General features: G+C 36.9%; 1 protein-coding gene across 1 annotated transcript; it reads right to left on the bottom strand.

Moving 5' to 3' along the window:
* Positions 1 to 8,836: 8,836 nt before the first annotated feature.
* On the bottom strand, positions 8,837 to 17,530 carry LOC104903117 (farnesol kinase, chloroplastic). The gene is made up of 6 exons (XM_010691110.4): positions 17,135 to 17,530; positions 12,081 to 12,148; positions 11,867 to 11,998; positions 11,372 to 11,487; positions 9,238 to 9,352; positions 8,837 to 9,165 (listed from the first exon to the last, which is right to left on the bottom strand). Exons 1-6 carry the CDS (start codon positions 17,450 to 17,452, stop codon positions 8,988 to 8,990), a joined length of 927 nt encoding a protein of 308 aa, XP_010689412.1. The 5' UTR covers positions 17,453 to 17,530; the 3' UTR covers positions 8,837 to 8,987.

Here is a 17,530-nt window from a genome sequence, read left to right as displayed (position 1 = left end):
CGCATATCAGATTCTTTTTCCCAAGTAGCTCTTCTTCTCCGTATTAGACCACAACACCTTTACAAGCGGAATTGTTTTCTGTCTTAATACTTTTTCTCGATGGTCTAATATTTGTAACGGTTTTTCTTCATATGTTAATGTCTCATCTATCTTCAGTGGTTCATAGGATAGCACGTGGGATGGGTCATGAATATATTTCCTCAATTGAGACACATGAAACACTTATGTACTTTGGACAGTTCCACGGGTAGAGCAAGTTCGTATGCTACCTCTCCAACTCTACTCAGAATCTCATATGGACCGACATACTTTGGACTTAGTTTCCCCTTTGCTCCAAATCTTTTCACTCCCCGTGTAGGTGAAATCTTGAGAAATACTTTATCTCCAACTTCAAATTCTAACTTTCTCCTTCTTAAGTCAGCATACTTCTTCTGACGATCTTGTGCCGCTTTCATCTTTTCCTGAATCATTTTAATATGCTCCATTGTCTCTTGAATTAATTCAGGTCCAGTTGATACTTGATAATTTAAGTCATCCCAACATATCGGCATACGACACCTTCGACCGTACAGTGCTTCATAAGGAGCCATTCCAATGCTTGAATGATGGCTATTATTATATGAAAACTCAATTAGTGCTAAATGATCCTCCCATGATCCTTGGAGTTCCATTACACAAGCTCGTAGCATGTCTTCTAGTGTTTGAATTGTTCTTTCTGTCTGTCCATCAGTAGACGGATGAAATGCTGTACTCATATTTAGTCGTGTTCCAAATGCTTCTTGTAACTTCTCCCAAAAATGGGATAGAAAACGAGTATCTCTATCGGAGATGATAGTCCGTGGGGTACCATGCAATCGTATGATCTCTTGAATATATGCATCTGCCATCTGCTTCATTGTCCAAGTAGTCTTCATGGCAATAAATCTACCCGTCTTTGTCAGTCTGTCCACAATCACCCATATAGAATCTTTTGACTTTCTTGAGCGAGGCAATCCTATGATAAAATCCATAGATACAGAGTCCCACTTCCAATCAGGTATTGGTAAAGGGATGCATCTTCCCTCGATCGAATTTAATCTTTTGACATGTCAAACACTTTGCCACAAATCTCGAAGCATCTCGTTTAAGTCCCTTCCACCAAAATGTTTTCTTGAGGTCCTTCACAAGTTTATCTCTTCCTGGGTGAATGGAATAAGGGCTATTATGGGATTCCCTTAAAATTTTATCCTTCAATTCACGGTCATCTGGAATACACCATCGATTATGAATCATAATACCTCCATTCTCATGAAGGTGAAAATCAGTAGATTCCCCATTTTCTATCTTACATCTTATGTCATTCAGGAATGGGTCATGTTGTTGTTTCTGAATAATTTCATCGAATAAAGTTGGTTGAATAGTCATTGCATTAAGGATACCTTGAGCTTCTCCTTTTTGTACAATGACTAGGTCTAATCTCCTCATCTCCTCATAAATTTCTTGTGGTACAGAAATGAGTCCATTCACCATTCTTCTAGGTATTCGACTTAGAGCATCAGCCACTCGATTGGCTTTTCCTGGATGATATTGGATGTCTATCTCATAGTCCTTGATCAATTCCAACCACCTTCGCTGTCGCATATTCAATTCCTTCTGTGTGAAGATATACTTTAAACTTTTATGATCAGTAAAGATTTTACATGGAACACCATATAGATAGTGTCTCCAAGTCGTGCACAGGATAATTTCCCTCATGAGGTCTCAATTGTCTAGAGGCATAAGCTATAACTTTCCCTTTCTGCATCAATACACATCCCAACCCTTCTTTTGATGCATCACTGTATATCTCATATTCCTCCTTATCAGTCGGCAGGGTTAACACGGGTGCGCTAGTTAGCTTTCGCTTCAATTCTTGAAAAGCCTTCTCACATTTTTCCGACCATTGGAATTTCACATTTTTCCGTATCAGTGATGTAATAGGTAGGGAAATCCTTGAAAAGTTATCCACAAACTTCCTATAATACCCTGCTAAACCCATAAAACTCCGTACTTCTGAAATATTTGTTGGTACTGGCCATTCCACAATCGCCTTTATCTTCTCAGGATCAACCATCACTCCCTCTTTTGAAATTACATGCCCTAAGAATGATACTTCAGATAACCAAAAATTACACTTACTTAACTTAGCATATAACTTCTTTTCTCTCAGTACATTTAATACTATCCGTAAATGATCCTCGTGGTCTCTTTTATTCTTCGAATACACTAGTATATCATCAATAAAGACCACTACGAATTGATCTAAATAAGCCTTAAAATATCTCTGCATTAAATCCATAAATGCAGCTGGAGCATTGTCAACCCAAAAGGCATTACCACAAACTCATAATGACCATATCTTGTTCTAAACGCTGTTTTAGAAATATCTTCATCAGCAATCCTCATTTGATGGTATCCTGATCTCAAATCTATCTTGGAGAAAACCTCAACACCTTTTAACTGGTCAAATAAATCATCTATTCTAGGAAGAGGATATCTATTCTTGACTGTAATTTTATTAATCTCCCTGTAATCTATACACAGTCTCATTGTTCCATCTTTCTTCTTAACGAATAACACAGGGGCTCCCCATGGAGATACACTTGGTCTAATGTATCCCTTCTGCAACAACTCCTCTAATTGTTTCTTTAATTCAACCATCTCTGCAGGGGCCATACGGTATGGACTTCTGGAAATAGGCGTAGCTCCTGGCACTAAATCGATGTGAAAGTTCACTACACGTCTAGGGGGTAATCCAGGTAATTCTTCCGGAAATACATCTGGGAATTCCTTCACTATCGGAATTTCTTCTACTTTTAAGGGACTTGTGGTTGTGTCAATTACATGGCACAAATAAGCATTTCTCCCTCTTCTTACCTCCTTAGCAATCTTCATCATGGAAACAATTTTCACTCTCGATTTCTTCATAACTCCTTGATATACGATTTTACCACCTTGTGGAGTTTTTAACTGGATCGTCTGTGCTTCACATTCAATTACAGCTTCATATTTACTAAGCCAGTCCATTCCCAAAATTACATCATAATACCCTAATTCAAATTGTACCAAATCGGCCATCAACTCAGTACCCGCTATACTTATACAACATTCTTTACATAAATTCTCACACTTAACTCGTAAACCATCAGGAAGGTCTATTGCTAAGTCAATTTTTGACTGTTTTGGGGTTGGATTCAATCTTTTAAGCAACGAATGGGATATAAAGGAGTTGGATGCTCCAGAATCAAAAAGAACATATGCAGGTACATAATTCACAAGGAAAGTTCCGGAGATTACATTACCTCCATCTTTAACAAGTTCAGCCTCCCCGCTTCCATTGGCATCCAGATTATCATTTTCGACAAACTCGGGTTGTGCCTCTTCTTCAGTGCCCATGGCATACATTCTTCCAGCTACCTTCCCTGGATTGGCATACGATCCTCTTTGATTATTGCGATTAAAAGTCGATGCACCTTGGTTCCCTTTTGCATTACTCATTCCGAATCTGCTAGGTCCAGTTTGTGTTCTTACATATCCAGCTTCCTTCACATTCTTCTTAGTCGTTTCGGGGCAGTCTTTAGCAATGTGCCCAGGTTTCTTGCACTCAAAACATATAGACTTTCCTTCACAATTCCTTCCAAAATGCATCCTTCCACATCGAAAACATCCTCGATTTTTGGTTGAGTAGGTTGTTGAAAGTTTGGCGTACGTACAATCGGTTGAACAACTCGAGGCTTCTTACTTTTCTCTTCTTCCTCGCTACCAAAATTCCTTCTTTTGTTTATTTCGTTCTCTTTTTCACTAATCCTTTCTTGCGCCAATGCTCTATCATATAATTCTTGAAAATTGATACAATGTCCAATTCTCTTCTGATAAGTGAAATTCAATCCTTCGAAATACCGTGTCACCTTGAACTTTTCCGACTTCACTAAGTCAGGTGCGAATCGGGATAGCTCGACAAACTTCGCCGTATATTCTACTATCGACATCTTACCCTGACGTAAGGTAAGGAATTCACACTCCTTCTTAGTCTGAAGTGCTGGAGGATAAAACCTTTCCCGTAATTTCTCAAGGAACTTATCCCAAGTAAAATCAGGTCGTTGAGCAATATTTTTCACAGTCTTCCACCACATATCTGCTTGTCCATCTAAATAGAATGATGCTAACTTCACTCTTAGATTGGTTGGACAATTCACCATATCCAGGAGTTTTTCCATATAAGCGATCCAATCCTCGAACTTTACTGGATCAGGTTCCCCATCATAAGTCCTAGGATTGTGTGATGCTAACCTTTTATAAAACTTTCCCTCATCATCTGTATCCTTATTTGCCTGGTTATTCTCCAACAGATTCAACAATCGGGTATTCATATTTTCTAACTGGTTAATTCTAGCCTCCATTTGGTGAGTTGAGTCACCAGATCCTGATGATGAAGCACCAGCTCTAGTTCCTACCATCCTAATTAAAGAAAATGAAATACTATTACCTTCCCTGCTTATTAAATTAAGCACATAACATAAAAGTAAAGTAAAGAACAATCACATATGCACACCAAAATTTGCTCTTATATAGAAGCATATAGTTTCAACTTATACAACCATATCCGAGTAATCAATAATACTAGCTACATATGTATATACTATTTACATTAGTTAATACTACTATATTCTAATACATATACAGGCTCATAGGCCCAAAAGTTAGTATACTTATATATCCTAACATCATATACCCAAAAAAAAAGATCATTTTCACTTTAAGTTCCTTCCAACAATCTAATCTAGTCGAAAAGTATCTCGTACGTAACCGCTGTCACTACTACTCCCTGAATCTATCTGTCCTGGTTTGAAATCCGAATCGTAACTTGAGCTACCCTCATAAGAGTAACTGATTTCATCTTCGATATCTTCATCTCCTTCTATGTTCTGATCTTCTATTCCGTCATCTTCTATCTCAACCTCTTCTATTTCCATTTCCGGATCCTCCTCTTCAATTTCTTCACTATCAGAACTAATATTTATATACTCAATTTCCTTATGGTCTTTCTCGGGCTGATTAACTTCTTCAACCCTGCTTTTAGTTATCCTACTAGGACCTGCTTCATCCTCAACTTCCTCTTTTTAGGAGGCACTTCCTTATTCTTGTTACCACCATCCATTCTAGCATTTTCCCAATCTATTTGAGCTTCTATTTCCTTCATTTTCCTAGTCTTATACTCTTCATATGTTATGATAGTACCTCTTTTCTCCCCTTACGATCCACTTCTTGGATCCTCCTATAAACTTCCTCAACCGTGACATTCCATTGTATCAACTTCTTGTCTATCGTAACATAGTCGATTTCTGACCCCCTTAATTCTCTGTCAGGAATATAATATCTAATATCTTCCAGTATTCTTCCATAAGATCTCTCCATGGATCATTCAAAGGCAAAGTCTTTACTAATGTATAAGCTTGAACTTCCGGACGAGCATATGGGTTTTCTTCTCCCCTCTACTTCCTGGATTCATCTACATCATCAAACCATAACATCAATAAACAACTAGTCCAACTCAAACTTCATAGTAATCACCTTATAATAACATAGAATAGTCATACTTATACATTCTAATGTCTTAATTTAGCTCAGATACCACTTGTAACAGCCCAAACCTCCACTAATCTTAATCAACATCGTTTAATCACAACGGAAGCATTATCAAACTAAGATTTGGACTATTACCATGACATTCTCAAATTATAAGGAAGAGAATATCGAATTACCTCAAAAACATACTTTATACATTACTTAATGCATACAAAGCTGTCCTCATAAGAGCTCTTAGGTTACATACACCAAAAACTGACTAAAGTTCAGTAGTCTATCACTTGCTTAACTATGTAAACATATGTATATAGATGTCATTACTTAATTTACATTATTGAAAGTATATTCAAAAGTAAAAACCTTCATCACATATCCTTGTACCAACCTGCATCAAAATCAAACTCTGCCACCCACCGAGTGACAGGCCACAGAAATGACAAAACAATCAGCAAAGCTGAGTACACACTGTATAATAGAAAATACAAGTTTAGGTGTATTTTGAAAACTACACATAGTTATAATAACAGATAATCACCCTTAACTTAGTTACTATGGTTTCACAAAATCAATCGTTTGGCATGAACGCGAGTGGAGAGGGGTACCACGCAGTACCAGCTGTCTCCAAACTAGTGAGGGTCGTCACCCAGCCTTTTATTGTTATGATTGCAAGACTTACCCGGACATGTCCTATAACGCCAGGAATTAGCCTCTCCTGGAAGGCAACAGCTAGGAACTCTACCCGCCCTAACTCGGGGTGCCTATTCATGCCTCACTTTCATATTTATAAAATAAGATATTTAATGGTTTATACTTTAAACCTCAATACTCAAAATCCTTATCAACTCATCCTTAATACTCAGAACTCTTATCAACTCCTTTCAATTACCCTTACTTTGATAGTTGAGAAGATTTAGGGTTTTCATACTTAAAACTGGTTTTTAACATAATAACTTTGATAGAACTTAACCAATTATGTATTAGGGACTTAAATAATACTCCAACATCTATTTCATAAAGAGATTACCAATTATCAATTACTATATAAGTTCATGTACTAAGCACATCCCATTTAGAAGCATAATCGTAATGACTTAGTGTATAAGTGTTGTTTAAGTCAATTGAAACATCTCTAATGAACCTTAGCATGTTATACTTATGTAATATACTCTATATACACATAATAACACACATATCATACAGAAATTCATTTCATAAACATGCTTTACACAAGAAAGAAACAATCACTTAACTATAAGAGTGAAAATCTCTAGATTAAACCAAACTAAGTGTGTACCTTAGCTAAGGATGCTTAAAGCTCACGAAATTCCTTAATTCACTTGGTTAACTACTCCTACAGCTTCCCCTGAATGTATAAAATGCTAAATATTAGTTTCAACAAGCTTATAGATATGAAAAATAAGCTTAAATACAAGAGATGTAAACTGTTGAACTTACAGCAACTTATGTGATCTTTGAACAAGGTTTTCTATATGATTTTATGGTCTAAAGGTTGGAACCAAAGCTTGTACAACTCTGTATGGATGTTTAGAAGAGTTATATGTAGAGAAAAGTAGGTGTCAAAGAGGAGAAAATATGAGAAAGGAGACGAAAACCCAGAACAGCCTTTTATAGCCTGTTTTGGCGGTACCCAAGGAGGAGGGAAAAGTGATCTGGGCAACGTCGGTTTCTTGGAGTTTCTTGGGTGATTCTTGCTTGGGTGTTAGCCTTTGGTGTTGGCTATCATGCATTCAAAGGGATTTGAGAGATCGACACTTGAGTAGCTGCTAAGCAGCTTTCTTTGAGGATAGGTCTGAGCTGTAATTTCAGCTGGCCAGGTTTCACTATGTAAGCAATTTACCTTATTAAGCCACGTAATTCTTGGGCTTAAATGACCATTTTAACCTTAAGACATCTTAAGCATGTCATATATCAAGTTTGGTTAGGTTCTGAGCTCGGATTCAATCCCGAAAGGCTCTTTAATTGGAAGGTCTTCATTACCCGATAAAACAATCTCTATACGATTTTCACAATCTTAATGTTTAAGGCTCTCAAGGACTTTTCAACTTATCTATTGGTTTCCAAAGTCTTCTTAGCCAATAATAATGGTAGATCTTACCTACTTTTGTCCTCGTATGGTGTTGGAGAGTATTCTAATCTACTTTAAGCACTACAACCAAATGAAACTTAGCATAACTGATAGTTTCAAGTAACTATCTTCCACCTAGAACCTTAAAATCCTATAACTCTATATGAAGTAGTCAATTAACTTACGTAAAACATATAAGTTAACTAATTAAACATAATATCATAGGAAATACACAATTAGACTGCTCTGTAGTTACTTTAATACGATCTCATGCTTTAGCACATAATCAGGGTTTTGAGTTAGGGCTTCTTAGGGCTATTACAGTGTCGGACGAGTCCGACACAATACGAACTCAAATATTTAATGGTGAAAGATGCATTTCAAGGCCTTGAATATGAATATATTTGCATTAATTTGATAACAAAGATAGCAAATCATGTTATCGCATACATTTTCCTTTGAATCATTAAATAAAATACAACCTTTCATTTAGGGATGACAATCCAGTCTGGATCCGACCCTAGTCCGCTCCTATCCAAAGGAAAAAATCCAAGTCAACTCCGACAAAAAAGTAATCCAACTCCGACCCCGTTAAAAAAGTCCGACTCCGAGTCGGAGGAGGGTTGGAGTCGGATCTCATAAAATAATCCGACATCCGAATCCGACTCCGACTTTGAGTCAATCGATCCTTTTTTCTTATTTATGTTAATGTATAATTTATGTATAACCTGACTTCGACTATCAATCAAATGTATTACTATATAGGTATTTCCCATTAAAGAAATGATTTCTAAAAATAATAGTAATATTTAGATTATTTGTACTATATAAGATTTCCATATGATTATTAGAATAAATTATAATAATTAGATTATCGTATTATAGTAGACTCTTCTATTATAAAAAAATGGGCAGAAAAATAATTATGATCGAGTTCGGAGTCAGATGTTCGGATTTTAAGTCGAATCGGATTTGAAGTCGGAAGTTCGGATTTTAAGTTGGTTCGGATTTGGAATTTTTGAGTCGGGTGTCGGAGTCGGGGTCGGATTCAGATTTAAAATCCGACTTCCGGTAGGGTCGGAGTCAGATTACGCATAATCCAGTCCATGTCCGACCCGTTGCCATTCCTAGTTTCGGACCCTACCAAAAGAAATTCTTTGCTTCAATGACATACATGTCCAGTTCAGAATACATTTTGGCATGGTTTGAATTTGAGTTTGACGAAAGGATACAATATTAAAAATCGATACATTCGTGTCAAATATTGCACTTGCACATGCAAAGAATACTTTTGACATCAAAAGACAAGGCCTCCAACCAAAAATGAAGCGAGTGGAACTGTGAGATTGTCATCAAGCTGCGTGCTTATAGGCAATGACTCCACAAGCGAACTAATGATAGACACAAACAAGAAGCGCAATACCAAATCCCAGCTTTGTTGCATGAACCCGAACAGAGAAAAATAGTGCATGTACCTGTTAGACAGCAGAGTCAATAAACCAGCTACAAATAAATGGAAAGAACTTTGAGAGAAAACCGCAACTTACGCAACTGACGCCACAAAGCCAGCAGTTGCCATAGAAATGGTACCAGCATAGGACTTCGTTTTATTATAAGGAAGTTTATGCTTGCCTAACCGTCTCCCCACAATATCAGCCAAACCTGAAATATTGTAAGTGGCAACGCAATGCTCAAATATCAGTTTAGGATGCATAGTGAAGAGTTTTTCATGTAAAAATTGAAATGATATACTTGTGCTCTATGTGAAAATATTGTAAGTGGCAACGCAATGCTCAAATATCAGTTTAGGATGCATAGTGAAGAGTTTTTCATGTAAAAATTGAAATGATATACTTGTGCTCTATGTGAAAAAGGTAATATTAATTGGGAAAACGGGGGGGGGGGGGGGGGGGGGGGATATGGTTATAAACTTATACTTGGGATCAGTGGCAAATTTTGGAGACTTTTACTTTAGGACATAGGGATATAAATTATAAAGTATATGAACAATATTTATGTCTTATACTATCTACAAACAATAATGATAAATATACGACCAAAGATGCAAGTTAGAGGAGATGGTGAGGCAATAGCCTCCAACACTACCCACTGGGTTCAATTCCTCATCACCCGCCTCCTCTTGTGTTAACCTCCCAAGGCACTAACCTGAGTTAGGATCCCTATGGGGCCTACATGTAATTAAAAAATTGAGAACAAATAGGAATATATATTACCATTTAGGGTGGAAAAATAAATTATAGATAACATAAGCCAAGCCCCAAACTAAATAAGTTATAAACTATAACCAAGAAAATGTGGTAACGCCACCTTAATAATGTATTGCACTAGAATCTTGGTTAGAGGAAGCCCTTATGAGCATATATCAATCTGATTTGTTTGCTTCAAGCTTGTATCTAATAGCCACTACACTGCCTTGTTGCTCTAGTCCCTTTAACAATCCACAAAACTACTTCCTATTTTTCCGACCAAAATACGACAATAACACACAATATGATGCATTACCTTCTTTTGACTAGGACAAAACTGGAGACAAGAATATATTCCATTTGAACTATCACTTCCTTTCTTCCTACTTGTACTAACGTAACTTCCTTTGCACTTCCATAAACTCCAGAAAAGGAGCGAAAATTTTATAAGTCCATATTCCATAAAGATATTAGTCCCTCCATTAACTCCACCATAGAGAAGCAACGAACATTGCATTTACGGCTCACACCAGATTCTCCTGAAAAAGATTAGTCCCTACATCCCTAAATGATTAACCACCTTGGATTCCGGGTCATTGGAAAAGAACTGACTGAATACCATAATTTAATTATTTGTGGATGATTTCTATCTCCAACATGTCACAATTAGTCTTCTATTTGAGTCATAAATTAAAGTTAACATCAAGTATAATACTAGGAAGTTTTCCCTCAAAAAAACAAAAAAAAAAAAGTATAATACTAGGAAGTTAAGAGCTGAATAACTAGACTTTGCAAGTGACCTAATATTTTAGGTAAAACTCTAATGCATATTACTTAAGGGACTAATACAACCAACTCTAAGGTAATATACCTCGTAAGTTGACCATTAATCTCTTTGATTAAAAAATCATTGTTATCTTCTTGTTCCTCATTATTATAGGACAATAGGAATGCACTTCCCAAAAGCTAGCTCAAGAGGAGGAGAGCCCATTGTCCTATATAAACCACACACCAACCTCCCATACGGTCGATGTCGGATCCTTTCCCTGGATCAGTTCATAAAATTCGTCCCCCCATAAGGACCAACGTCCTCGTTGGTCACGGCTACGTTGGTCACGGCTAACTACCATTTGTTATAGAACAATAGGAATGCACTTCCCAAAAGCTAGCTCAAGAGGAGGAGAGCCCATTGTTCTATATAAACCACACACCAATCTCCCATACGGTCGATGTGGGATCCTTTTCCTGGATCAGTCCATAACACTCATCTCCTTCGCACCTCTCATATCTCCATACTCTAATCATAGATCACTTTTCTCTGTAAGCCGTTTTATCTGTTTAGGGTTACTTCTTATTTCTTCATATGAAAGTGTCAAAATGGCTTTTTCTATATTGTGATTTAAAATGAAGGATTCGACAATGTATTTCATACCTCATACTTAAACAAGTAACAAAAACATGAATGCTTACTTACCATCTCCAGCACATAGGTTAGAAATTGCAGCAATCCCAATCGGGGAAGTCCTCCAAAATACTATACAAGCAAATGTGATAGACAATACATAGTAAAGAGGTCCCTTGAGAAGTTCCCTGAAGCAGAAAAAGGCCATGAAAAATAAAAACAACGCAAAAGCCGACAGTGAAAGACAAAAACTTTGCCAGCAGCTAGTCAATGTATGTAGTACCTTTAGAAGTTTAACAGCATCAACTAATTCAAGACCCAAAGAGCATGGGGTATCTAAATTATAAGAGATGATCCACAAGGCAGCATAGCAACAACGGCAATGAACTTTTTATTTTTCTTATGTAAGATTAGATTCTAAATTAAACGGACTACATTAACTCCCTTGGATGCATCAAGTAGAGCTAGGACAAGGGAGAGATATTTAGATAAGATAGAGGCAGAGACCATTTCTAGCATATCATCTTGCATAACATAATGTTAACACATAAATCTGAAAATAGTCACCTGTAGTCGCCATATCTGCTCATTGACTTGACAGTGGCTTCATCCTTATAAATTCCAGATCCAATCAGAAGCATGCGTATTATATTCACTCCAGGAATAAGACTAGCTAAAAGTGCACCACGATACCCAGAGCTGCAGCAGTCAATATGCCAACTCATCACATATTGTTTGCAGTAATAAAACTAATTAAATAATACTAGGTCTACAAGACTACCTGAATAATGGCCAGCAAAGCATGAAAACTATCCCAATGCTAGTATGCACAAGCTTCCTGTTCAATTTCTAAGAACATAAGAAAAATTAAAATAGAAATAGTGAAGAAGAAGAAGAAGAAGAAGAAGAAAGATCTCCTAAATTGCTATAAGAAGAAAAAGCTACAAGGAAATTTGGTGATTTAGCTCTAACTATATTATTAAAGAAATATGATTAACACTAGCGCTCATGAAAACAAAGTAAATTAGCAGGTAAAAATGCAGGGAGTGGCAGAGTTGAAAAGGCAAAAGAATACACGTCATAGCATGTGAGCTAGAAGAACAATGCTTGCACTGAGTTCCTATTCGATTGTCGATCAAGCAAGGAGGCAGAATGACAGAAGCACAGGAAGCTGCATAAATGATACAATACAAAGAGGGGATCAGAAGATCACCATAACTCCAGCAAAAGGAAGAAGACAACTCCAATCTCTCATTACATTAGACACAAACACGCCAAGAAAAGCCCCATGGGAATCTGCCTCAAGGAACATAACGCATTATTCGGATTTCGATCCCATAAGAAATTCAAAGAAAACATTCGAGCACAAAATATCCTATTATTCTCCAGCCAAAGCACCCACACAACAACAAAAAGGCAACCCCACAATTTTTCCCTGTTTCCTCCCAAACCGCACATGTCGAACCAGAAGATAATCTAAAATAGTAAAACGAGCAACCGAACGAAACCAACTAATCAAAAAATTATCCCAACGAATTGCTGCCACCTCACGGTGCACAAATAAGTGATTCCCAGTCTCCCTAATTGTCAAACACAAAATGTACACATGAGGGGACAGCGACTTCTTTAGCCTCCAAACATCCATATTCTCACAATAATTTCCTTCAAACTAGCAAGACACAGAAAACTTTGACCTGCTTTTGATCCTCCCCCTTTCAAGCAAAGGTACAAAGAGGAAAAAGTTGCATTAGAAGCTTTACGCAAAGCATGTGAAAGATTCTGATGTCAAGGATGCTCGAGATGTAAGTGAGAAGAGGCCAACACCAACTCGCACCATAATGGAGCATAATGAATGATGAGCTGTAGAGAGCCTATGGAGGCAAAAAAGAAGGATAGTACAGTCTGCTCCCTACCAAAGAACTCTCCAATAAGACAAGATGCCCTTCATTACCCACTTTTTATGTACAAGGGAAAATTTGCAATCGTACTTGTAACTCTGTAAGATGACCTTCCAAGGGCTAGTGTAGGAACTAGGACGCATGGGACCCGTCAGTGCATCGAATCCATCCTTTGAGGACCACACCAATTACAAATCAGTCTATGCCAAAGAAAACTAGGCTCTTAGGTGAAAAAGTCACGACACTTCTCTTCAGGGAAATTTTCTTACACACAAAGTTACCAAGACCCAAGCCTCCCTCTTCCTTGGACGTATATCTTACTAAGACCTACATAGAACTCTCCCATCTACAAGATAGTATTTTTCTCCCAACCTAACTTACAAGAAGTCTTTCATAAGCCTTCTACCTCCTTGCATACACACTAGACACTCAAAAAAGGAAGTCCAATTCAAACTATGATGTTTGGACTATTGTACGGATCTCCAGCACAGGTAAAGTTCCAATTGTCGGACAAAATCTAAATTTATAGACTCTAGGACACATCTTGAAAGGAATTCAACTCATATATGGACTCAGGATGCAGATCGAAAGGTTCTGAGACATTTAATCATACTTTTATAGCAACAGCAGTGCAAAGCTTTAATCCCCACAGGATGGAATCGGGTGCACAAATCAAGATATTATCTCAGGAAGTTAATCACTAAGATTGCTAACCAAGATCATTAGCCTCCATTCTCTTCTGTCAAGTGCTAGATGCCTTTACAAACCCACTTTCTTTATATCATGTTTGACGCTCTTTATCCAAAAGTCCATGCTCTAATTGAGTTCTCACATACCCAAAGGCCAAAACAACGTAATACTAATCAGTACTCCCTTACTTTATCCTTAATAGCCACAACTCCAACCTTCTTTTGGATATTTTCGTCCCAAATTTTATCTCTTAATGTGCACCCACACATCCATCTAACTTACACATCTTTGTCGCCCTAATATTCCTAACAGAATACTTCCTAACTTCAAGCCATATAATAACGATGGTCTATAAGTATCCATGAGGTTTTTCCTTTAACCTTACAGGTACGAAAAAATAGGATTAGGTCTGGTCGGTCGGCTCGTCTCATTTTGACATGGTATATGAGCCCTCTTCTACCATCAAGCCTCATAAGCATCTTCTCAGCAACGAGGTTCAAAAAAAAAAAAAGGCATGCATGTATGATCTCCTAAAGGTACAAGTTAAGGAACAAATCATTGATGGCACTTCCATCCCAAAAAAGAAAATGCAACTAACACGGTAGATTGAACATCATTGTAATAATAAACTTGGGCGGATCGATAAAAAATGTTCAGACGATTTCAAAACCCAAGATTATCCCACTAAAGAAAATGAGATGATCCACAAACAAGTAAAAAAGCAACTATAATTTTCAAGTCCTATTCCTTTATAACATCCTACCTAAGAAGCTGTGACTTAGATGCAAGTGGGTATGGAGCCAGAACTCAAACATGGGAAATTATCAATTCAAATATTCAAGTATAGGGGAACATGCTTCAGAGCGTCAAACTATTTGATGAGATTTGGAGCCTGTAAACCATTTTCACAACTATTTAAATTTATAGATAGTACTATTTTAGTATTTAGAGACAAATAGCATTCATTACTGGGTGTTTGAAAAAGAAAAAAAAATCTCATCCACTTGCTTATATAAAAACTTATCACTTGCTAACTTAGTTAGATCCTACCTATAATATTGAGCAAACCATGTACATACAAGGTTCATATGCCAATTTTCTGCTTTAACTTTAAGTGGTTGGACCAATTACAAAAACACACTACTGCCCATGGGAAAGCAATTTAGACCTAGCTTCCTGTAATCTGATCCAACATAAAATTATTTGCAAGCAAACCTCATGCAAGACAGAAGGCAAGAAGACAATTTACATATAAAAATAAAGTAGTCGCTGCTGGATCCGAACTTGGCATCATGCTTGATCCAAACTCACGAAATCATGTAGCTGCACCCAAATTGGAAGTCAATGTAAGTTGACATAAAAAAAACCCCACCTAATTGCTTCACTTAGCGAGATCAAAGCTTCAACTTAAGCCCATACTATTTCGCACATAAGGAAGTCGATGATGCTGCTTGTGAACTCCACATAAACCAAGCTCACAGAATCAAACAATCATGGATACAAACAGAACCATGTATTGCCATGGCAGCTACATCCCAAGCTGCAACTTCTGCATTCACAGTTTCGCCCATTTCCCAAAAGGCAAAATAGCATCGTCACACACATACAACAAGCCAAGTTAACGCTTCATAGCTGCTGTAAACTAACAAGCCAAAGCATACCATCTCAAATTTCAAAATCAGGCCAAAAAATATGAAGAAAACCCACCAAACAGTTTTAGCATTTGCTTCCCAAGTAGCATAAGTTCAGTGCATCATAGATTTGTAATGAAGAAAATGCTCCATACCGGAACCAATCAAAATCCCCAAATACTTAAAGCAGTTCATGTTTAACACGTCCCAATAAACCTAGGAAAAAATTCTGTAAAACTATTTGGGACAAGATATTAATGAGTCATCACAGTAAACAATACCCCCACTTAGTTCTCATAGTTAGATATAGATTCTCCTGCCAACATTTATCATCGTTCGGCATAGGAACTTAATCTAGCTCATCAAAATAGGACGATCAGTGACCTGCTCCATAATTATAAAAAAAGGACTTTTAAGCTGTAAATAGAAAAATACTTCGTTAGCAAAAGCAACAATGCTTTGGTAATCACGTATCCTAGAACCCTAAGCTTCTAAACTACATATGGACATTTTAGGGGTGAGAAAGTGAGATGTGCTTACTCATTAATATTCATTGATAGTATTATCCAATAGATTACTCAGAAGTAAAGATGAAAAGACAGACCAACGCAAGTCCCACAAACATTGCAAATACGAAATAATAGACCTCAATCCTCAAGATAATTGAAGAATAGTCGTTTAGATTCAAATGAAAATACAATTCAAAAATTATGCCTTCACATTATATTCTTCCGCTTTAATCCCAAATAAAAGTCATTGTTGGCTCTCCACGCATAGGGGACTACAAATTGCTATCATAGATATCAATGTCAAACCTAAGAATCTAATAAAGCACATCATAATGATCCAGAATTTTATCAAGCTCCAACAGCACTTTCCATAAGTACTAATTGCCTACGCCGCCAATTATTTTTGAAAAAAGCAAATAAATAAAGTTCAACCAAAAGGCACTTTCATTACACAATTTTAGCACACCACTTCAAGAAAAGATAAGTAATATAATGCAATTTACTTGCAACACTAGGATTTTCACACTCTCCCGATGCACAACTTTAACCATTAATATCTTTTATTATCTATTAGTAAAAAATTGCTATTTTTGAAAGTATACATCGTGATAAATCTAACAAGACTGCATTGGACTATGTTTAACCTTATATATTAACCATATTAGATAATCCAAAGAGATTGTGTGAATAGCTTAAAATTTCAAGTGTTGTAAGTAATTCAGAACGTTATAACCATTGTTGACTGAAGTGGGAGTTGCCCATTTTGGAAATCTCAAGGAAATTTCTTCGTGGGCAGAATATCATTATAAAATCTATCAACGCCCATTTCCCATTTCCGTGCTACATGAGATAGCTGTAACAACAAAGAGATAATGTTGGGCTCCACTTCCTTCTTTTATCAATCTCATTTCTAAAGCACCCAACAATTTTCCCCTCTCAATTATGGTAAATTATCACTAACAACAAAAATATAAATTTAAACCAAAACAAACATATGTAGTATAGTTAGGATTATTTTTGAAGAACTCATAGTTGGGATCACTAAAAGCGAACGAGAGATTATTCCTATCAACTTTTCCGAGATAAAATTAAAGAGTAAAAATTTACCGAGTCAAAGACGCCATATTTAGCGGTGACCTCCCAAAGGGCAAGCGTAGCGCCGGCAACAGCTCCCGAGATCAGAGTGGCACAAATGTCACTCATCACTGCATTTTCCGGCAACATGATTGCAGCTCTTACTGTCGTCTGCTTACTACGACGTAATTTGATTGATTTTTTGTTGCTTTTTGCCCTGATTTTGATGAGTTCACAGGAGAAATTTATGGAGGGAGGGTAAAGATTGAGAGTAAGAGGTCTAGAAAGGATGGGCAAGTCATATGGGTACTTCAATGCTGAGAAAGCGTTGACATGTGCTCCAACTGCCATTTCTTCCTTTCTTTACAATTGTTTTTGCTATTTCCATTAGTTTAATTGAAACATAATTCCTCTCTCCTGAATTTATAC

Source organism: Beta vulgaris, chromosome 9 (genome assembly GCF_026745355.1).
Source record: "Beta vulgaris subsp. vulgaris cultivar EL10 chromosome 9, EL10.2, whole genome shotgun sequence".
NCBI lineage: Eukaryota > Viridiplantae > Streptophyta > Magnoliopsida > Caryophyllales > Amaranthaceae > Beta > Beta vulgaris.
The sequence above is the reverse complement of the archived record's forward strand: the minus strand, read 5'-3'. Positions and strand labels throughout refer to the sequence as shown.

What these genes read in the sequence shown, in the direction of transcription:
- LOC104903117 (XM_010691110.4), bottom strand. Translation starts at nt 17,452, where the DNA reads ATGGCAGTTGGAGCACATGTCAACGCTTTCTCAGCATTGAAGTACCCA. An exon ending in CTTTGCTGGCCATTATTCAG is followed by an intron (nt 11,999 to 12,080) that starts GTAGTCTTGTAG and finishes TGACTGCTGCAG; the next exon opens with CTCTGGGTATCGTGGTGCAC. An exon ending in TAACCTATGTGCTGGAGATG is followed by an intron (nt 9,353 to 11,371) that starts GTAAGTAAGCAT and finishes ACAATATTTCAG; the next exon opens with GTTTGGCTGATATTGTGGGG.